Raw genomic sequence first — 24,181 nt, 5'->3', positions numbered from 1 at the left:
GCTGAGGAGGAGGACAGAAGTCCCAGCTTTTCTTTTCTTTTTTTTTTATTTTATTTATTTTTTTATTTTTGGAGAGATTTTTACTATAGGATGCATGTAGCAAGCAAGCAATCATCCTCCCCAACCCCCAGGAGAAATCACTCCCTAGAGAAGATGGCCATGCCACAATCCCTTCTCCTCCATTCTCCTCTAGGGATTTTGGGCACACACACACACACCCATGTCCTTGAAATGTCAGTTTTAAGCCACTGGATTGAGATTCGAACCACCGTCAGCCAAGTTGAGACCAGGGCCTTAACTACTATTTCACCTGCTGGTCCTAGTCCCAACTCTTTAAAGCCCTGTCAGACTTTCCTGTAGAGCAACTACTGACCCATGAGCCACTCATTCTCCACTAAATATGGCTTTTTGTTGGCTATTTCCTACTGACAAAGCATCTTTTCATGTGGAACAACAAGTGTTACCCATGCTGAATATTAATGGGTATCAAAAAAGTGAAGGAAAAAGAATCCTAAGGACACTTTCAAAGATAGTACGCATGTGGGAACCAGCAGTTAGCGTAATGGCTGTGTCGCTGGATTCCCACGTAGTCGACCGCGGTTCGTGTCCCGGACCCGGTGGCTTAAAACTCACACCGGGCGTGTGTGCGTGCGTGCCCAAGATCCCGAGAGGAGAATGGAGGAGAAGGGATTGCGGCGTGACCATCCCCTCTGGGGGGTGATTTCTCGCTTTCTGTCTCTATGTCTCTCTCTGTCTGTCTGGCGAGCGCACGCGCCCTACAGTGAAAATCTCTCCAAAAAAAAAAAAAAGATAGTACGCATGTGTTGATATTCTCTTCAACAAGAGTTTTTCTTCAGTTTAAGACAAGTTGGCTAATTTGAATCTCTTAACACTGAGTTACTAGCTATGCCTGAAATGAAAAATGTTTTAATTTTCATGTAATACTTACATATTTCCACCTAAATCTTTCTAAGTTAAGATGCCTGGGCATCTTTCAAGATACTCTTACCTTCTTGCTCATCACCATCCATTCATGGTTTATTCTCACCCTTCAATCACCTATATTCTGTCATCTCTTAAATAATTCTGTCTATTAGGACCCGTTAAATAGATTCTTACGTTTCTTTTTTAATCCCTATATCATCTTCATCAATTATCCATTCAAAGATTCCAGGGCCTTCTCTATGCTCATGACATTAATAATGAAGGTGGGCCCTAGCCTCTGTGATAGTTAGCAGCATACTGGACCCCACAGCTGAAAGCCACAAGCCAACTAGGATTCCACTCCTCAGTCCAGCCGGCCAGAAAACACACAGGTATGTACACACATGCCCCAAATCCTGGCAGGCTGACAGACTGGAAGAAGGGGATCGTGGCATGACCAAGTCATGTGATAGTTCCCCCTCCCTCTCTTTTTGCCTTGCTCCCACAGCACTTTGTATTGAAAAGTAAATAAATAACAGAGGTGGGAATAGATTCTGGAACTGTAAATGTTGGCCCCAAAAAGAAACAAACCACCACTGTAAAGACGGAATTTCTAGCTACAAAGCATTTACATGTTAATAAAGACAATGAAACATGTGAGGCTATTAAGGAATAAGTTATACTAATGAGGAGGTAGCAGGAAAATGTTCAATATGAGGATTAAGAAATGACAAAAATGAAGCAAAAAGTCTGCTGTACACGAATGAAGGATGATATACAAACTATCATATAAAATGTTAGGATTGCTGGCATCTTTCTAATGGCTTCAAAGGCTGGCTTCATCTTTTAAAGGTATGTTAGATATGCAAAATATGGCCACAGACAAACTGTAAGAGGTAATTAATGTTTCCTCTAGGGAGTGAAGTTACAGAGAAGCATGTGGAAGTTAATGATTTAAAATAATAAGTGTCAAGTTAAATCATATCTATAAAAACAGAGATCCTATAAACCACTCTAAAAGAGGGTGATTTATATCAAAACATAAGAGGTAGCAAACTTGAGACTACTGCTAGTTCCATCTAGGACTTGGACAGGAGCACCAAGAAACTTTTAGAAGCAGAGTGTGTTACATTCATAGGTCAGTTTCTGAAGACTGGAAATATGACCTGAACCTAAATCGTTTAACTCTTACAGGTACATACAAGCATTTATGTATTTTTCTAAATCCAAGTCAATTATTTTTACCTGTGGTGCTTTTCATGGTAGTAAAGATAATATATCCACTACCTAGCATCTGAAAATACCATAAAAAGATAATATATTCATTACCTACTTCTCCAATAGCGAATACCTCAAGTTCTAGCATCACCTGGATAAACAAGATATGAGTTTTCATTTTGGATACCTGAATTTTCTTGATTACAAAATCTGTTTAAGTAAGTACAAGATTTAAACAAAGAGTAACTTGAGTCAGCAGCATAGCCTAGTAGTTGAGGGAGCCAGACCCTACCTACCATGTCTGACCATGGTTTGAATCCTGGCCTCAGCAGTTTCAAAAACATGCAGGTGCATTTGTGTGCATTCCAGAAATCTTAACAGAAAGGTGACATGGAGGAGAAAAAACTGCAGCATCACCATGTCCTGTTGGGGAGTACTTTCTCCCCTCCCTTCCCTGCCTCTGGCAAGCACATGTGTCCTCTGACAACATACATATATACACATATACATACATACATAACAGTAACTCTATATGTCCTCCTAGAATGCTTTTTTTCCCCCTTAGAATATAATCTTTTTGAGGTCTTTTCATCATGTTGATTTTGCTTAAAAACAGATTATAACTCTCTCCAGTATATCTGTCCAACTGCAAACTCCCTGGCCTAGAGTTGGCAGGTTCCATCAAGTTTGGTCTTCCCTTCAATCATATTAACTTTATCTGTCAATATTATCTCCCTCCTGCCTAAATATGCTCACTGGTTTAGAACATCCATAAAGTTTAATGTTCTCAACTTTTAAATCAATAGAATCTTTTTTTTTTTCTTTTTGGAGAGCTTTTCGCTATAGGGCATGTGTGCTCGCCAGACAGACAGAGAGAGACATAGAGACAGAAAGTGAGAAACCACCCCCCAGGGGTGATGGTCACGCTGCAATCCCTTCTCCTCCATTCTCCTCTCGGGATCTTGGGCATGCACGCACACGCGCCTGGCATGAATTTTAAGCCACCGGGTCCAGGACGTGAACCGCGGTCAACTACGTGGGAGTCCAGCGACATAGCCATTACACTAACTGCTGGTTCCCTAAATCAATAGAATCTTAATGTAATCTAATATACACTACTCTGAAAACAAATGCTGAGCAGGTCATACTAAAATTCAGTTCTTCACATTTTATTTGTTTTTGACATGGTACCAAACAGACAGTCCATGTTAAAAATGAACAGATTTTAACTTAAAAATTTTTGTCAGACTGTTTATGTAGAAATTTTCCATTTTTTATTTTTAACTAAATTCAAATCAAAGAATGTAAAACTATAACTGCCCTTTTTAGAAATTCTAAGATAATTTTTAACAGCACTTGCAATAGAGTCCTTTGACAGTCTACCAAAATAAAATCTTGACTCTGTTTGCTTAAGGGACGTAGAGATGAGAATAAAAGAATACAGAAAGAAAAAGAAAATAACTCATATTGCACTAATGTCTTTTTTATAGAGATTATAGAAACAATACAAAACCTCTAAAATAATCAGAAGAGCATGAGATATTTGTAAAATGACTTATAGGCAAAATGGATAAGAAACAATAGCAAGATTCTCCAGAATATTGGTAAAGGTATCAAAAAAATAAAAACAAAAACCCTCTTGGAGTAATATTTTCAGGGCTTTTGGAGTGATTAAAAAGAGATGACCATGTGGGTATTAAGCATGTACTCAATGATGGTAAAGATAAAAACATACCTTATTTTATTTTCCATATCTTCACTAGCTGATTCTTCAGAGCTTTTGTACTTATCTGGATCAGGAAGTGTGCTTGGATCAAATCCACCATCATCATCATCACTCCAATCCAAAAAGGCTTCTTCTTCATCTTTGGTCTATGAAATACAAGGGAATTCATGGTTTAAGAAATTAGCTGATGAATAAGAGTTTCACTTCTAGACCTAAACAGGTACCCCTCTAACTGACATCCTCATATTAGAAGCCTTCTATTCTGGTATGGGCCTGTATGTGACTTTTAGGACCATAACTATTTGCAAAGAAAACAAATATCTATGTCATTTCAAAAATAAAGCAAAATAAAATATGATTCACAAAGTAAATTGCTCTCAAGTTCCTTAAATTCAGTACAGGGGGAAATTGTCAGTGTTATTATACTGATGGAACCCAATTATCAAAAAAAAAAAAAAAAAGATAAAAGTTGTTCTAGTTTTCCCATCACAAGTTTGAAAACTCATTTATAGTGAGAGGTCTTTTAAATGAAAATACAAGTACAAAATTATTAAGAACACTGGGAAAAGGTGAACAACACCGAGAGAAAGGAAAAGGAGTAATACATGTGAGGGGACTGTGTGGAAGAAGTTAGGATCTATCCAGACTGAAGCAAGTAGACAGGCTGGGGAGCTGTCTCTTGTGGCTAGTTTATTTTTGTCAAGAACAAGATATTAAAATAGACTTACTACACATTCATGTTACAAACATCACTTATAATATTTATTTCTAGTACATTAGTTTTGCCACCTAGTAGATATAAACTCAAATAAGCACTGCCACATGCATTTAACTGAATTTCTAAGTACCACACACAAAAAGAAGTTCTACATTTTTCTCAGTAACCATCCCTATAAACTTTTTTCATATTAGGTAAGACAAATTTCAATGATTCCTTGATTTCAAATGATTACTGCTATTTCCTCAAAACTGAGTAACAACTCTGAACAATAGAGCAGTCAACTCTGTAGACCACTACAGAAGTCTTCTAACGGTTTTTGAACTGCCTTTCCTTAATAACCTCTAAACATAATAAAAGGAGGAAGAAATAATACAAAAAATTTTCACTATATAAGTACCTTACTGCTTTCTGGACAAAGCTCCTTGGTAAAAATGAAAGATTTGGAAACAAATATCAGAAGCGAGAAGAAGGTTGCCATCAGAAGCAGTAAGAAGCACACTTGAAAATATAACATCAACTTGAAAATAATCAAAGATACTAACAAAAATGGAATGACATCATACACTCAAGAACACTTCTCTCCTGGGCTATAAGATAGTTCCAATTTTCAAGTCTGCTGCTCTTTTTTTTTTTTTATGAGAGTTTTTCCACCATAGGGCGCATGCGCTCGCCAGATAGACAGAGAGACACATAGAGACAGAAAGCAAGAAATCACCCCCCAGAGGGGATGGTCACGCCACAATCAGCTTCTCCTCCATTCTCCTCTAGGGATCTTGGGCATGCACGCACACGCGCCCGGCGTGAGTTTTAAGCCACCGGGTCCGGGACACAAACCACGGTCGACTACGTGGGAGTCCAGCGACATAGCCATTACGCTAACTGCTGGTTCCCAAGTCTACTGCTCTTAAAGGGATATGCTATCTGAAAGTGGAAGCAAAGCAGACTCCAAATAGTTCTGAAATCTTCTGTTATCAGGATACCCTTACACTTAAAAAGAATAGAGGACTTCAAAAAGGTTTTGTTAATGTGTAGAATATTTACTGATAGCTACTATAATAGAAGTTAAAGCTAGGTATTTTTTAAAATGTATTTGTTAACTTATTTAATTTCCAAAATGAAAGAACATCGTTTTACATCTGTCCAAGGCTTTAAATGTCTGACTTAAAAGAAAATGGCTGGGGGTCAGCAGGTGGCTTGGTGAATGAGGTGCTGGACTTCCACGTGGGTGACCATAGTTCAAGTTCTGGACCTGGCAGCTTGCTTCTTGTGCTCTCTCTCACGCTGGCTCTCTCTCTGGTGAGCTCATGTGCCCTACAGCAAATTCAAAAAATAATAATAATACTTTTTTTTTTTAAAAAAGAGCATGGCTGAATTCTCAAACTGCTTTTGCATCCCATCTGTTCCAACATGTTGTTCTAGTGGAAGTACATGAAGAAAATCTGGCCTGTTATAGATAGGTAGTTGGGAGAGAGAAGAGTAATTTTATCATCAGCAACAATATTTTTCTTAAACTGTAAGCAACAATTATTGTTTTCCTCTGGCTGCTTTCAAAATGTTCTGTTTATCATAATAGTTGGCTATGTTATGTTTAAGAGCAGTTTTCTTTGTTGTTTGTCTTTCTTGAATCTACAAATTATTATTATTCATTAAATTTGGGAAGTTTTCAGTCATTATTTCTTCAACTGTTTTTACCCCCTTTCTCACTTCTTTCAGGACTGCAAGCACATGCATACTGACTCCATGTCAGGTCTCTTAGGTTCTGTTGATTTTTCTTTCTGTTCTTTCAACAGGGTCATTTCTACTGAGTCTTCAGGTTTGCTGTTCCTTTTTTTTTCATTGCAATCTGAAAACAGCTACTGTTAATTTACTGACCAGATTACAAAAATAATCATGGTGGATACCTTAGTTCATCCATCTAATAAATCTGTTGATCTGGTCTTCCCTGTTGCCAGCATCTCTACCTTTTACAAAATGGGTGGCCTTTTTCTTCATTCTACCATGTAGAGAAGACAATTTGAAGGGCCACAGGAAGTTATTAGATTCTTTGAAGCATTTTCCACCAGTATAGATTTCGTGAATCAGATCCTCCATGCAGATGATGCCGAATTTACCAAGAGATTGGGCAATCAAAGAGCTAGCTGTCAAAGCAATTCGCTTCTTATACACATTCGCCATAACCACGCTTGTAGATCATTTCATTTACTGACTTCAGGTTCAAGTACCCCCCGCCTCCTTGCAATATATGGTTCCACAATTCTCAGCATGTTAATTGTTATTAAGCCTTGTTGAGCTTTAACAAAGGTGCTACTGAAGATCTGGAGAAGACGAAAAAGCTGCAACATCATTCAAACCTTTGGGCTCACTCCAATGATACCTCTGACCCTGATGACAAACGCCAATTTGGGTTCTGCAGGTACATAGAAGTTGCCAGTTTTTCTTGCCATCCTGGACACAGGAATCTCAGTTCTAAACATCTGTCTACATTCCCTATGATATTGCTTAGCTATTTCATAGATAAGCTTCCTTCTTGCCTTTCAAGGCATGTTTTGAGCCACTTCTTTCTCAGGCATTTGATCGTGAGCTCTGCAAAATATCTTTGCTTTTTCTTAAAGGTTTCTGGCACAGCAGGAACCTTTTTCTTGGTGGCTTCCACTGAAGTAGGAGCATTTTGCTTGGTTTCTGCTGCAGCAGGAACCTCCTTTTACTTCTCTACTAGCCATGGATCCAGCTGGAAAAGAGCCGTGGTTACTTTCTTCTGACATTTCGAACTGCTTTAGAGCTAATCAACATTTTTTTTTTTTTAATTTCAATCATTGTACTTTTCAGCTCTGGGATTTCCGGTTTTTGTTTGTTTGTTTTTGTTTTTTAGAGGTTTTTGCTATAGGGTGCATGTGCCTTCCAGGAAGACAGAGAGAGACTGAAAGCAAGAAATCATCCTCTGGGGGGATAGCCACACCACAATCCCTTCTCCTCCATTCTCCTCTTGGAATCTTGGGCACGCACGCATACGCACCATGGTCCAGGACTTGAACCATGGCCTGCTACATGGGAGTCTGGCGACATAGCCATTATGCCAACTGCTAGTCCTGGGATTTCCATATTTTGTTCTTTCATTTTCAATAGTTTCTATTGCTCTGTTTGGATTGCCTATTTATTCATTGATACCATATTTTCCTTTTATTCTTTGAACACATTTAAAAGAGCTGCTTTAAAGTCTTTGCTAAATCAGATCTTCACAGGGGAAAACTGTAGACTTTATTATATCCATGTAACTTAACTTCATTACCAAAAAAAAAAAAAAAAGATAAAGTTGTTTAGTTGTTTTAGTGTTCTTATCCACACACATGTAAATTTCAAAACTACGAACTAAGCATCTCTTTCTATTGAGCACCTTCTTCCTGGGTATAGGTCACATTTTCCTGTTTAATTTCAAGTCTATTATTTTTGTATAAAACTTTACTCTGTGAATAAATTAGAGATATACTAGATTGTGTCATAGTTTCTGAAAATTATTAAATTTACGTTTTAATAGGTAGGTAGTTACATTGCCTGGATTCAAACTGCGAACTCTAACCCATGGTATACAACTGCTTATCTGTTTTCTTGTTGTGTCTCCTAACCCAACCACAAGAATAATGCTTTTTTAGCATAGTCTCCTATGACTCTACAGTAAGCCTGAGAAATGTGGCACCCTAGCCAAGGATTTGAGCAGAGCTGGGTTTATCTTTTCTGTGGCGGCTTCGAGGGATTTCCCAATCTCTAGTCGCCCTTTTGGCTTTGGAAGTTGTGTTCTCTCTCTCTCTCTCTCTTAGAGAGAGAGATTTTTGTTAGAGGGCACATGTGCTCATCAGAGAGACAAAGGGACAGAAAGTAAGAAATCACCCCTCAGAGGGGATGGCCAAACCAAAATCCCCTCTCCTCCATTTGCCTCTTGGGACTTGAGGATGCACACACACACACCTGTCTTAAGTTTCAAGTCACGAGGTTCAGGACTTGAACTGCATTCAGCTGTATGGGAGTCCAGCATCTTAACCACTACACCACCTACTGGCTCTGAGATCTGTACTCTTAAAATTTTAAGCAAAATACTTTGTTCAAATGTTTTAACACCTAATACCATTTATTATGCCCCTTTAAACTTTACTTATGAAGGGCCTTCACAAAGTATGTAAAATTTAATAAACCAATTAGAGGGTGAAACTTAGAATAGTATCTCCATCAATATCTCGATGTAAATGTTCATCTAGTTGCAGGAAAATACTAATTCAGAATGATGAAAACTTACTTTCAAATAGATATCATATTATAGGCTGAATACCTCTTATCTAAAATACTTAAGATCAGAAGTGTTTCAAATTTCAGAATAGTTTGGATTTTGGACTATATCTATATATAAATAATGAAATATCTTAGAGATGAGACCCTAATCCTAAAATTCACTTATGTTTCATATATACCTTATAAACACAGACAGAACAGAATTTTAAATAAAATATTTTTGTATTGCTATGTTTTAACCTATGACCTACCACATGGATTTAAGTTGGTAATCATTCCATCAAGCTACTAATCATGTATAGAGGATAGAACAAAAGATATTTTAACATTGATCTTTTTGTATTTTGGCCTATGTATTGAATAGTTACAAATATCTAACTATATGTTAGAAATACATAATGTGACTTCAATTGCTGTCTTTAAATTTAAAAAATATATTTTTTATATAACTTTATATATTATTATTATTTTCCAGTTTGATCAAAGAGAGACTGGGGGGTGGGGGAGTTAGCAAGTTAATAGTTCCAGGACTTGAACCACAGTTGGCCATGTGGGAGTCCAGCGCCTCTAACCACCACGCCACCTGCTGGCCCCACTGTCTTTAACTTATTAAAAAACAAAGTAACAGGGACTAGCAGTTGGCATAATGGCTATGTCACTGGACTCCCATGTAGTCGATGACAGTCTGAGTCCCGGACCAGCAGCTTAAACTTGCGCCGGACGCATGTGCGTGCGTGCCCAAGATTCCAAGAGGTGAATGAAGGAAAAGGGACTGCAGCATGGCCATTCCCCCTGGGGGATGGTTTCTCGCTTTCTGTCTCTGTCTTTCTGCCCTATAGCAAAAACCTCTCAAAAACAACAAACAAAAAAATGCCAAAAAAAAAAAAAAAAGATACTACCATCTACAACAAAAACAAAGACTAGCTAAGTCACTAAGTAAAAAAAAGAATACTACCACAATGAAAACAATCTGAAAAATGGTACTATGTTTGTCTTTCTGGCAAAGTCTAGTTTAGAAATATGCTCTTTCTAGCTACAGACAATAACAAAGAAAATGAGTATTCCAGCAACTCTGGCTCTATCTTTGATTTCATGAATCATTTAAAAGGTAATTTACAAATATGGTACAATCCTTATTTTAATTTCCTTTTTGACTCATTTTCATGAGAAACTGCACAAATATTCTCTGATAACATATCACCTCACAACTGACTCTGATATGTCACTGTCTCAGGGCACCACAGCTAGAAAATCACTGCCATCAGTAAAGAAACCATTTAAGCTCAGTTGCTCCTCAATTTATGATGGGGTTTATATCCTAATTAACTCATTCTACGTCAAAAAATACTGCAAGCTGAAAGTGTATTTAAGACTCTGATAAAACCACCATAATGTCAAAAAATTGTATGTTGAACCACTGTAAGAGGTTGCTATATTTTAGCAAGACTGTAATTAAATGTTTCCCTTAGAGATTCTGCAATGGAAAGGGTGAGTGGAGAGTCTCAGATCTGAAGAAATTTTAAAACTGTAATGTTTTAAAACTATAATGATACAGGGCAGGCACAAAGGATTCAATGAAGAAAGTGGCAATGGAGATGGAAGTAGAGAAAAAGTATGAGAAGTGTTAAGTCTGATTAGTCAACCAGAATCTGTTTAATACAAGGGTTCCACAATGGACAATGTTTGTGTCCTTCCTAAAATTTGTATGTCAATACCTTAATCCCAATACAATAGTCATGATGATAGAATCCTTATGAATCAAAGATTAAGACCTTAAAAAGGAGATCAGAGACCTAATTAGCTCTCTTTCCACCATAAGAAGACATACAGAGAAGCTAGGCATCTGTAAACCAGTAAGCAGACTCACTGGATACCAAATCTTTTGTCATCTTAATATTAAATTTTCAAGTCTCCAAAATGCTGAGAAATGTCTGCTGTTCACCAATCTATGGTAATTTGTAATTACAGCCCAAACTAATTGAGATGGGTTACAAAACATATTTAACAGAACCAGTATGTACAGAAGCACAGTTGTATACATCAGATCCATGTTTGACATGGTCTAAGAAAGTCTGTTAATAAATACTGTGAAGATAGATTACAACAACAACAACAAATAGTATGGTCTGAATGTTTCCATCCCTCTAAAATCCATATAGTAAAACCCAATCTCCAAGATAATGACATTACAAGGTGGAGTTTGGGGGAGATGATTAGGGCATGACGGTGGAGCCCACCTGAATGGAATTAGTACCGTTATAGAGGAAGCCTGAGGGAGCTTGCTTGTACTTTGCAGATTGTGGGGACACAGCAAGAAGGCACCATGACACAGAGAAGCAGAATTCCAATCTGTTGGCACCCTGATTTTTGATTTCCCATTCTCCAGACTGTGAGCAATTAACTTTCATTGTTTATAAATGACCTGGTCTAAGGTATTTTATAATAGCAACCCCAATGGATTAAGACAGAAATTATTTCATTCACCAAATCTTTATTAGGCAGCTTTTAGGTGTGGCAGACATGCTTCTAAATTCTGAGGATGCAGCAGTAAACAAGATAATGTTCCTGCCCTAATCATAAAATAAGCTGTTCCAGAACAGTTATGTTTATAGGAATTAAAATGAAGTTCTATAATTTGGGGGAGCAGCCTATCAGCAGTGAATAAACATCACAAACCCTGCATGGGGCTCTGATAGTGGTGGAGGTATAAAACATGATGCTCTGGAAGAATGACCTGCACAGGCAGGTTGCAGGTTCATATCTGTAGACCTTCCCAATTAGCGTGTGCCCATGATATCTGGGGCTAGCTGAAGCTGGGAGTAACCAGCATCAAGACCCTATTGAAAGCACTGTGTCTGTTTTTCAGTCTCTTCTGCTCATGGAAGAAATAAACTAAAAACAAACAAACAGAACAAACACCCAAAAAACGTGGACTTTGCTAAATGCCTAACATTTGATAGAACAGTTTTCAACTTATGAAACTGCTGACATATGGCTGATTGATTATGGATCCTGGCTGTCAACATCTCTCTTCCTCTTTAGCTATTTCTAGGTTGGAAACTGCAACCACTAATCTCTCACTGACTAATCACTCTTCCATCTCTCTCTCTACTCTCCCAATATGCTTAAAATATAACATCACATACACCCATTCTCCTCTCAAGACTTTGAGGAATAAAAAATTTTTAAATGTAGTTCACCCACAGAAAGAGATCAGGTCACCTTATACATGAACTGGTTGTTCCTGAAACACAGTCTCAGAAACTCTGAAGAAATTATTTCACCTAAAATAAGAATAATGTTTCCTAATATAGTTCTCTGGAAAACTCATTTATAAGTAGGGCAAGTGGAAATACCTATGAAAGAATTGTTACTTGACTAGATTTAATTTTATTTTTGTGTTTGGTGATGGAAAGAAGTACAGATGAGAAGCGGCATTCTCCTACAACAAATTCACAAAGTGCTTTGACATATATCGTCTCAAGTGATCTTCAAAAATCCTATGAAGTTGGATGAAAAGGACTTACTGTTCCCATTATTTAAATTAAGAAACTGTGTTTGAGATGACTAAATTATCTAACCAGAGTTATACAAACCTGGACATACGTTAGGGTTTCTCTTATGTCATTCTGAATCTCAAATTTCACCACTGAAACTTTGAATTTGCTGCATCTTGAATACTTTTTCAGAATCAAACGTATTTTATAAACTGCATAAAAAAGCATGGGTGCACCTTGGCTATGCTATGCCCATCTCCATTTTTACTCCCTTTGTCTTCCAAGCCTCTATTTTCTCATGAATGAAATATCGTACCTCCTGCCTAACAAGTTTTTCCTCTATTCTGACCCCTGCAGTTCTCTGCAATGTAATTAGAATAATATTCTGTAAATTAAAAAATCTGGTCATATCTATCACTTGCTTATAAAACCTTTTTCTTTAAGGTCCCAGAATAAGTCTACCAGTTCTGCCTCAATGTCTTCACACATGTTATCTCTACTAAAGAGGTATTCTGCTGCCCTTGCCTGGAATGATGCTTTCTAACACCAAACACACAGTGTCTCTTCCACACCAGCTTTCCAATTCTCTGATGCAAAATGGGTGCCCGACACTTCCATTCAGTTCTGACCCGAACTACAAAGGGTGAACACAGAACGCACAGGAGGATTCAGTCCCACTTTAGACACCAGTTGCACATGGGGCCCCTTAAGTTACTGGCACTTCTGCCCAGGAGACTATGAATTCAGAAGTTCTCACAATACTCTTTTCAGGTTTCATCATCCACCAGAACCTCTCACAGGTTTACTAAAAGTGCTTTACTAAGGATCACCAGTTTATCATAAAGAATGCAATTCAAGCATAGCCAAAAGGAAAAGATACACCAGACAAGATATCAGGTGGGGTTGGAACACAAAGCATCCCTGCCTCCTCCAGGTAACCCTCTTTCTCAGAACATGAATATGTCTGCAATACAGAAGTTCACCGAATCTTGTTTAAGCATTTCATAATGCAGTCGCCAGCTAACCATTCCCCATTCTCAACTCAGGAGAGGTTGAGGGGGAGTGGTGCATGGATAGGACTAAAAGGTCCATCCTCTAATTATGTCTTTGCTCTTTCTGGTGCCCAGCCCCTATCCTAAAGTGATCTAAAGGCCCCATTCTGAGTCACCACATTAGCATAAATTCAAGAATGATGGAAAGGAGTGTCTTATGAATTACGAAAGACACATCTGTCACTCAGAAAATTCCAAGGGTTTTAAGGGAGTTCTGTGCCAGGAAGCTGGGAGGAAGCCCAAATATGTACTTTTATTGCATCGCACCTGGTTAAGTCACAGGGCCTCAGATCAACTATTCTAAACATCACTTCCTTAGTAAAATTTCCTAGAGATCTCTCTTAAGTGCTACATCTAGAGAGAAATTGTTTGTTTCATGTCTGCATCCTTTGCTAGTGTTAAGTAAAAATTATAGGAGGCCACTGTTTTGTACTAAGTTCCTACGCTAGGTCCCAATAGAATAAGCAATACAAATGGTGGGGAGGGGTGTCACTCATGCTGTGTTCCAAATCATCAAGGCAAAAGTAAGTTCCTATCTGACCAACCCAGAAACGAGAAGATAAAAGCAAAATTCTCCCAAACTGGCTAGTTTCAACCATCATGATAATGAAATCCCCCTAGCTTTAATCCTTACAAAAAAAGAAGTAATCTGATATTAACTAATCAATTATTTTCCAACTGTTTTGTATCTCTGTCCAAGCCTACAACTCTACACATAGAGAAACTCGGAAAAGATAAAGGCTCAGCTTTTGGTTTGTTTCTGCCTTCTTTTGCCCTTCTCTATCTAAAACCTACTTCCTCTGCTCAGTTCATTGGAACACTTATTCTATTTTAGAGAATGCAGTATTGCCTGATTCTAGTATCTCAAAGTGAATTAAGATCTTGAAATTGTTACTTCATCTACTGACACCAAAGTTTCTGGAGTAGAGACCATGCCCTATTATCATTCAGTGCTGTGGTCAATAAAAAGACTAAGCTCTCAATAAATATTTGATAAATTGTTATGTATGTGAAAATATTCAAGTGAGATGTATGTTATCACTGACAACTTATCTGCATGTTATCATGCATTTTAACTGCAATTATTTATTGGTTTGTTGGGAAAGTCATCATGCATTTTTCCATAAAAAAAAAATACACCTTGATTTTCCCAATGACCTAATAATATAGTCACATATAACATCTCTCAAAAACGTATTTCCTCTCTGACCAAATAAGTATAAATATTAAATTTTTTACTTTAATTAAAATACTATTTATTATAAGATAATAAACATACAAATACTCATTATTATTATATCTCTTTTGGAGAGGTTTTTGCTATATGGCACATGCACTTGCCAGAAAGAGCAGAAAGCGAGAAATCACCCGCCAGGGAGGATGGCCATGCTGCAATCCCTTCTCCTCCATTCTTTTCTCGGGATCTTGGGCACGCACACACATGCGCCCAGCGCGAATTTAGGTCACCAGGTACGGGACTTGAACAGCTGTCGACTACCTGGGAAACCAGTGGCATAGCCGTATGCCAACTGCTGGTCCCCAAATACTCATTATTATTAAAGAGGGTTGTGGTCAACAGGTAGAGTGTTGGTTACGGTGCTGGACTCCCACATGGCCAACATGGTTCAAGTCCCAGGAGTATGAAAATCATACCAGCTTTGTGTGTGTGTGTGTGTGTGCGTGTGTGTACGCATGGCCAAAATCAGAAAATGGAGAAGGAGGGATTTCAGTGTGGCCATCCCACCTGGGGTAATCTCTCATTTTCACACTGGCTCAGGCAAGTGCACGCTCCTATGGAAAAAAAAATCTATAAATAGATGGATAGATAGGGTTTAACACTAAGTTAAAAACCTCATCAGTTTATACCTGACCATACAATTTTTTGGTAATTGTCAATCATTTAACTTCCATCTTAAGATTTCTCAACTAGGGGCCTGCAGGTGGTGTGGTAGTTAAGAGTGCTGGACTCCCACATGAACAAATGTGGTTCAAGTCCTGAACCTGGTGATTTGCTCACTCACTCGCTCTCTCTCTCTCTCCCTCTCTGGTCAAATTAAAATAAACAAATAAAGTTAAATTTTTAAAAAAGGAGAATCAGATTTTTAAAAAAAGAAAAAAAGATTTCTCAACTAGAAAATGGAAATAGTTTATAGTATTTAGATTTATAAGGAAGTTTGTAAAGATTTCAATTAGCTGCAAATACTTAGAAAATACACAACAAGCATCTTAATGTGAAAAAAATCAGCATTCAGTGGGAAAAAAAATTAATGTGTGGTAATGCCTTCATAATAATAAATTATGGGGGACCAGCAAGTGGTGTAATGGTTATGTCACTGGACTCCCACATAGTTTGAGGCCCAGACCCAGTGGCTTAAAATTCATGCCAGGTGTGTGTGCATGCATGCCCAAAATCTTAAGAGGAGAAGGGACTGCTGTGTGGCCATCCCCACAGGGGGTGATGTTTCACTTTCTGTCTCTCTTCCATAAGCCTCTCATGGAGTATGTAAAAATAAATGATTTGGGTCCTACTGTTGAGAGTTTAACATTTTCTTTTTTTTTCTTTTTTTTGGAGAGGTTTTTGCTATAGGGCGCGTGTGCTCGCCAGACAGACAGAGAGAGACAGAAAGCGAGAAATCACCCCCTAGGGGGGATGGTCACGCCGCAATCCCTTCTCCTCCATTCTCCTCTCGGGATCTTGGGCATGCACGCACACGCACCCGGTGTGAGTTTTAAGTCACCGGGTCCGGGACGCGAACCGCGGTCGACTACGTGGGAGTCCAGCGACATAGCCATTACGCTAACTGCTGGTTCCCGAGAGTTTAACATTTTAGAATAGAGTATTACATATAATTCCTCACATAAAATAGAGTATTACAGAGAAAAAGAAGGGGACTGAATAAGTCTTCTAATGTCAAATTCACAAATTATTAGAACAGACCAGTATTTGTATTTTTGTTGCAATATTTGATGAGAACTGAGAACATGAAAAAAGAAACATTTAAAATTTTTTTCTCATAGATAGAAAGTACTAACTTACATTTTGCATTAAGTTTGTTAGATTGGCTATTTTTAACACAGACACTTTGGATGAAAAATAGTATTCAAATGTGAGACTGAGAATATGGTGAAGAACAGGTATTACTTTGTTCATACAAAGGTCACCATATAAAATTATCTTCAATCACATCAATTAGTATGAAATAATTTTATTCTTGTCATAGTATGTTTCATCAGTACAATCTACAATAGTTTATAGTGAATCCCAGTAAAGTCAAGTAACATTTAATAGGATCCTACTGTAATTTTTAAAACTGCATATACCACATAAAAAAATCACAACTTTTGAAATTCATATACATTACAACTTTCTTTTAACTATGAAATAAAGAGATGGCAGGTGTATACACAAACACACACACTAAAAAAAAAAAAAAAAAAATTGCACCACATAAGGATATTTTGGTCTACGACGGATGGCATATACAATGGTGGTCCCATAAAAAGCCTATAGTTTACAACATGTAAGTCTGTGTAAGTATATTCTATAATGTTCACATAAAATCACAACACATTTCTCAGAACTTATCTTCATTAGATAGTGTGTGTGTGCACGCACATCTGCTCTTTATCAAACAGATTTATGTAAGGGTATTCATGCTATAATAATGAAAGTCATACTTAATTTACACTTTAGTTGAAAACACTTAGCACTAGCATTTTAAATGGAATGTACATGTAAATGAAGAATCTAAATATTAAAAAAGACTTAGAGACACATTTCAGAACCTACACTTTCAAAGAGCAACTATGGAACTTGCTACCTGCCCTGTTATCTGCACATTTCCTTTTTCCTTTTCTCTTATGATAAAGCCAAGAATATATGAGAGGACTTCAAAAAGTTCATGGAAAAGTAAAAGTATACATTTATTTTGGTGTAAGAAATTTAAAAATCCATGTGTAGATTATTCATAATATGCATTTTCTGTGAACTTCAAGACCCTTCTCCCTCTGGGACCAGCAGTTAGCATAATGGCTACGTCACTGGACTCTCACGTAGTCGACTGCAGTTCGCGTCCCGGACCCCGTGGCTTAAAACTCACGCCGGGCATGTATGCGTGTGTGCCCAAGATCCCAAGAGGAAAATGGAGGAGAAGGGATTGCAGCGTGGCCATCCCCACTGGGGGGTGATTTCTCACTTTCTGTCTCTCTGTCTCTCTCTGTGTCTGGCGAGCGCACGCATCCTACAGCCTCGCGGGCGCCCGCCGCCCAAACAAAAAACCCCTTAAAAAAAAAAAAAAAAAAAAAAGATCCTCCCCCCTCTGGGAGAGGTTTAGATTCTGCAACAATACGGATCCTCTTCAGAAACACCGTTGTCCTTCCTAACATTCATCATTAATACATAAAACTGACATAGCAAATGAGAGGAAGGCAACACCTTTCAGCTCTGGCCACCTAGTTATAAAGGAATCTGAGAAGATACAGATAATGCAGGATGTTGGGGAAAGATAAAAGCAATATCAATCCAATTCTTCTCAGTACTATTTTTTGCTTTTATTTTTTTCCTAAGAATTCAGAAACAATAAGAATATTTGACTAAAAGACTATAAAGAGGTGATATAAATAATACATGCAGTGAATACAGTTAAGAATGGCAGGCAAAGGACTGGCACATGAATATTCACAGCCCCAAAGAGAAAATTCCAAATTTGGAAGGTCTTCAAAAATTGGAATATTCATATAACAACTGTTTACTGCACACTTACTGTGTGCTGAACATTGCTATAAAAAGAGAATGTAATCTAAAACACAGCATGCCAGTAAAGGACTCTGATTCAGCATTTTAAGCTTATTAAGACTTTTAGCAAAATAAAATTTCTTCTAGGGCTCCTTTGCACAAAATTCATCTTTCTTTTTAAATTGCTTATTCACTTGCTTACTTAATATATTAATATTGCACAGGGTACTTACAGTGCTACAGTTTCATAATACCCTATTAAATAATAGTGTATCACACTATTGATCATCTTTGTTTCTAATTCTATTTTTTTCCAGAGAAAAGTTATACTTTTATACACACATTTCTCTCAGTTAGCTACTAGAAAACTACTCATTATGAGGACTAAAATTGGCTCATGTTTGGTGAAAAATAAATGGCAATTTATTGGAAATAAGGTGGCAACAGGTGGCATAGTGGTTAAGGCACTGGACTCCTACATGTATGCCTATGGTTCAAGCCCTGTCTTTGCAGCTCAAAAATCATGCTAGGCTCATATACACATGTGCCCAAAATCTTGAGAAGAGAATGTAAGAGGAGGGATTAGCCATCCTCTACAGGAGATGATTGCTCACTTTCCCTGTCACTCTCCAGTGAGCACAACTGCCCTATTACAAAAATCTTAAAAACATCAGAAATGAATTGAATAAACTCAGCATTTGACAAATACACATGAGTAAATTCAGTAGAATGTGAAAACCCCTGAGCCATGTGACACGAAAAGGCAGAAATATTAAATAGTGAAGAAAATACTACAAATTTAAAAATTATAAAGCATGATAGCATATCTTCCAAGAAACATGTCATTTTCCTATCACTAGATGAAATGTCATTGACTGAACATTTCCAATCCAAAACAACTTCTTCCTTTAGCATTTTGTAGATTGGCCTCAATCTCTTCTGCTGAGACTATGCTGTTATGATATCCATCCTCCTAATAAAGCAGGCTGGCTGACTTTTAAATAAACACACACACACACACACACACACACACACACACACACACAGCAATATATTTTTCTTTTTTTTTTTCTACTTCCCACCTCCAAATGTTGTAACTCTAATCACTCAAAGAAAATGAAGAAAGGATAAAACAGTGACCTTAAAATTAAGGTGTACTGTGCTTTGGGAAACAGGCAATTCTTCAAAAAGTTAATCAAGGAGTTACCACACAACCCAGCAACTACAATCATAGGCTTACACCTAAGAGAACTTAAAATATGACCACAGAAAAATGTCCACATAAATCTTGACACAGTACTACTCAAAGGAAAATAAAATTAATCATATAAATGATAACTGAAAAAATAAAATAGGATATCCATGTAGTTGTATTTAAGTCACTAATGAAAGAAATGAAATACCGACAGATGCTACAACATGGACAAACCTTGAAATCAGTACACTAAGTGAAAGAGGCAAATTGCAAAGGACTACCTATTACAGGAATCCACTTTCATGAAATGTCCTTCATAGGTAGATCAGAGACAGAAGGTGGATGATTAGTGGTCTCCAAGGATGAAGTGAAGAGGGAACAGAATGGAGTTAACAGATACTGGGTTTTGAAGGTAGGGCAAAATGTTCAGAAATTTAATAACGGTGGAGGTGATACAATTTTATGAATATATTAAAAATCACTGAATTGTATACTTTCAAATGATCAGTTATACAGTATATAAATTATGTCTCAATTTTAAAAACAAAGATTAAAGGTTATTTAAAATTTTCTCATTATTTTATGGTCTACTTTTAACAATAAATATATAGGATTACTTAGTAGACAAATAACGTAAAAGTTCTCTTTGCTTTCTTTGAAGTGGTCAATTTAGTTATAGAATGAGAGAAAAACTGGAGGGGAAAGGAAGAGAAGGAGATAGCACCTTGATATCAGCAAGACATTCAAGCAATTACCCCATATGTATATAAACACCTCCTCTGCTGTCGAATCCCATCATCCATAGAAAGGTTGAAAAATTAATTTTCAATGAGGGGGGGATAATTCTTAACCTTTAAGCTAAAAAAATACTTCCTGTGATATAGCAGGAAGTATTAATATTCCCATTACATAGCTCAGATTTGGAAACTGAGGCTTAAAGGGGCTAAGTACTTTCTCTTACGTATTAGACAACACAGCTAGAAAAAACTTCAGACACATCTGACTGCAAAGTCTAGTCTTTCTATTGTTATAAAGACCAAATTTAACTCTGAAGAGTGGAACTACAGACACGTAAATTCACCTTTGCTACTGATGGCAGAAGTCTGATCATGAAGTTTTTTCTCATTTCTCTTTTTGTTAAAAAAAATTTTTTTTATTTTCCAAAAGATACATGTACTTGTTGGGAGGCACTGAGGGGTGGGGAGAGAGGGAGAGAGAAGGCTCTCCCCTCAGGGAATAGTCATGCTGCAATCTTCTCTACCATTTGTCCTTTTGGGATTGTGTATGTGTGCGCGCACACAGACGTTTTTCAAGATACTGGGCCCAGACTTGAATCACACAGTCAGTCATGTAAGAACCTGCCACCTTAACCACCACCCATGGGCTGACCCCATGAGGTTTTTCTAAAGTAAATTATTTTGTATCTCAAACACAGCAAGAAGGCAAAATGTTCTGTGCCCTTGTTTGCTTGTAACAGCATCAAAGTCACTCATAACAAGCATCATTGCCCACTCTGAACTTCTGATTTACATTGTTAATTATATTCTGTAATGTTAAAAGCAACGCTGTCATGGGTTACGGCCCTGTGTGTTGGTCAAACTTTAGTATACTCTTCGTTAGGGAATATGCTCCTGATTCTAGACAGTCTCACGAACCTGGTCATGTGAATAACAGACAGGGTACGTGGAGGCTTAAGACAGACACATCATTACTAAGAAAATCTGATGACAGGTCTGGTGGCATCTTTCTACATGAAGGACAATAGTCTTTTCACTATTCTGTCAAAGTTAATGAACTTACCCATCAGTCTTGCTATCTGTTCAAGGCATTTTTTTTTAATTATTATCATTACTTTTTAATTTCCTATAGGTCATGGACACTCACCAGAGAGAGAAGGAAAATGAGAAAGCAAGTCACCACGCCTGGGACTTGAACCACTGTTGGCCATGTGGGAGTCTAGCACCTTAACCACCACACACTACCTGCTGGCCCAGAATCCCTTCTTAAATGCCTACAGCCTTACTCCAGTTTTTTCAGAATCTGACATTATCTACAGATTTTGTGTCATTTAAAATACAATTCCATACTGACTTTTTAATATACTACATATTAAAATCCCTATAGATAGGTCATAGAATATTTTGGTTCTTTCTAATGAGACATTTATGCCTTTCACATATTTGTGCTGAGTGGCCTATCTCTTCTCATTTATAATTCAGATAAAGACCATAGAAGAAAAATTTCTTATAGAAGAGTTGCTTATTAGCAAGTAAAATATTGAAGACTGCAGCATAAGTTTAGGAGCTTCCAGTTTATCCAGAGCACAGAGATGCTTTTTGAAGTCTATTTGTGGATACAGTAGTCTCCCCTTTATCCCGCAAGGGATACTGGTCCCATATCCTCAGAGGATGCCTGAAACCACAGATTGTACTGAATCCTAGAAAATGTTATGTATTTTCCTATACATACTAACTCATGATGAAGTTTAATTTATAAATTAGGCACATTAATAGAGTAATGATAATAAAATCAATTTTAACCATTCTATAATAAAAGTTGTAAGAATATGGTTTCTCTCTTTCAAAATACTGAATTCTACTGCAGGTAACTGAAACCAAAGTAGATGAAACCATGGATAGGACTACTGTAAATTCCAACCCCACCCCACCCCCCCAAGTATTTACAAAACTGAAAAATCTGTGCTCCAGGAAGCATTAAACATCTCTGAAGATATATGTAGGTTTATATATATTGCTTACAATTAGCCTTGGAAATAGACTCTATAATGAAAAGTTAGCTATGCTTCTGGAAGCTAAACTTTAAAACATAAATTTTAACTTTAAAAAAAAAAAAGTGCTTTATTGTCTCACTTGGTCCAAGAAACTAGATCCTTGATTTAGTTCTGTGTTAAATTTTTATGCAAAACTATTTACTGCATGTATATTATGTAGGATGAGAAGGAAAATGAGAAAGCAAGTCACCACGCCTGGGACTTGAACCACTGTTGGCCATGTGGGAGTCTAGCACCTTAACCACCACACACTACCTGCTGGCCCAGAATCCCTTCTTAAATGCCTACAGCCTTACTCCAGTTTTTTCAGAATCTGACATTATCTACAGATTTTGTGTCATTTAAAATACAATTCCATACTGACTTTTTAATATACTACATATTAAAATCCCTATAGATAGGTCATAGAATATTTTGGTTCTTTCTAATGAGACATTTATGCCTTTCACATATTTGTGCTGAGTGGCCTATATCTTCTCATTTATAATTCAGATAAAGACCATAGAAGAAAAATTTCTTATAGAAGAGTTGCTTATTAGCAAGTAAAATATTGAAGACTGCAGCATAAGTTTAGGAGCTTCCAGTTTATCCAGAGCACAGAGATGCTTTTTGAAGTCTATTTGTGGATACAGTAGTCTCCCCTTTATCCCGCAAGGGATACTGGTCCCATATCCTCAGAGGATGCCTGAAACCACAGATTGTACTGAATCCTAGAAAATGTTATGTATTTTCCTATACATACTAACTCATGATGAAGTTTAATTTATAAATTAGGCACATTAATAGAGTAATGATAATAAAATCAATTTTAACCATTCTATAATAAAAGTTGTAAGAATATGGTTTCTCTCTTTCAAAATACTGAATTCTACTGCAGGTAACTGAAACCAAAGTAGATGAAACCATGGATAGGACTACTGTAAATTCCAACCCCACCCCACCCCCCCAAGTATTTACAAAACTGAAAAATCTGTGCTCCAGGAAGCATTAAACATCTCTGAAGATATATGTAGGTTTATATATATTGCTTACAATTAGCCTTGGAAATAGACTCTATAATGAAAAGTTAGCTATGCTTCTGGAAGCTAAACTTTAAAACATAAATTTTAACTTTAAAAAAAAAAAAGTGCTTTATTGTCTCACTTGGTCCAAGAAACTAGATCCTTGATTTAGTTCTGTGTTAAATTTTTATGCAAAACTATTTACTGCATGTATATTATGTAGGATGCACACATGGTAAAGGACTTTAAGGACACAAAGTGATAGAAAATCTGGTTCATGTTCTAAAAGTGCTCCCAGACTAACCGAGTCAATAATGTAGAGACATATATCATTTTAATACAAGGAAGAGAATAAGGCATATTCTACAGAGGAAATGATACAACACGAGATAGAAACACAGTCAATGGAAGTCTAGTTCTGGTACTGTGACAGGGTAATGAGGAGACAGATATTAGAGAAAACTGCATGAAATACATGTCATTTAAGCAATGCTCAGTTTAAGTAGGAATTGAAACATGTAGAGACTAGGAAGAAGGGCATGTTGGGTAACAGCACAGCATAAGCCAAGATATAGGATATGAACTGTGTAGGCACATACAAGGTTGATACTAGAAACACATCTAGGAAAAGGTACCTTTCCCCTTCCTCTACACAAATACAGTCCCTTGCCAGAGAGCACAATGCGGAAAGCAGAAAGCCAGTGGGATTTTAGCTCCCACATCCAGGCATTTTGTTTACAACTGATAACCAGTTGAGGCAAAAGTGGGCATGTACAACAAGAACATACGGGGCAGCAGTGAGAGACTTCTATTAAATAGAGTCTACCACTGCAGCTGTGCAACTTCAGATAAATTTGTACCAGAAAGAATGTCTTATCTAGAGATTAATATAAAATTAATAACTAACTAGTAACCCACAGATTAATGAGTAAATTACAGAGTGCCTTTGTACCAAGCTTGGCCAATGTAGACAATCAACTTACAACAGTAGTAATTGTTTAAGCAGAAGGGACGCAGGGGATTTTAAATAATTCTAGAAAGGT

The 24,181-nt window shown here is 37.2% G+C and overlaps 1 protein-coding gene across 1 annotated transcript in view; it reads right to left on the bottom strand.

Moving 5' to 3' along the window:
* The window catches only part of DDX10 (DEAD-box helicase 10), a 300,470-nt gene that overhangs the window by 21,837 nt on the left and 254,452 nt on the right, over nucleotides 1-24,181 (bottom strand). Inside the window, exon 17 of the mRNA XM_027772832.1 lies at nucleotides 3,878-4,014. Within this exon, the coding sequence (XP_027628633.1) occupies nucleotides 3,878-4,014 (137 nt within the window). The remainder of the gene's footprint in view (nucleotides 1-3,877; nucleotides 4,015-24,181) is intronic.

Source organism: Tupaia chinensis, unplaced genomic scaffold, assembly GCF_000334495.1.
Source record: "Tupaia chinensis unplaced genomic scaffold, TupChi_1.0 Scaffold000311_2, whole genome shotgun sequence".
In the NCBI taxonomy this organism is placed as follows: domain Eukaryota; kingdom Metazoa; phylum Chordata; class Mammalia; order Scandentia; family Tupaiidae; genus Tupaia; species Tupaia belangeri.
Note: the sequence above shows the minus strand (reverse complement) of the source record. Positions and strands in the feature narration are given on the sequence as shown.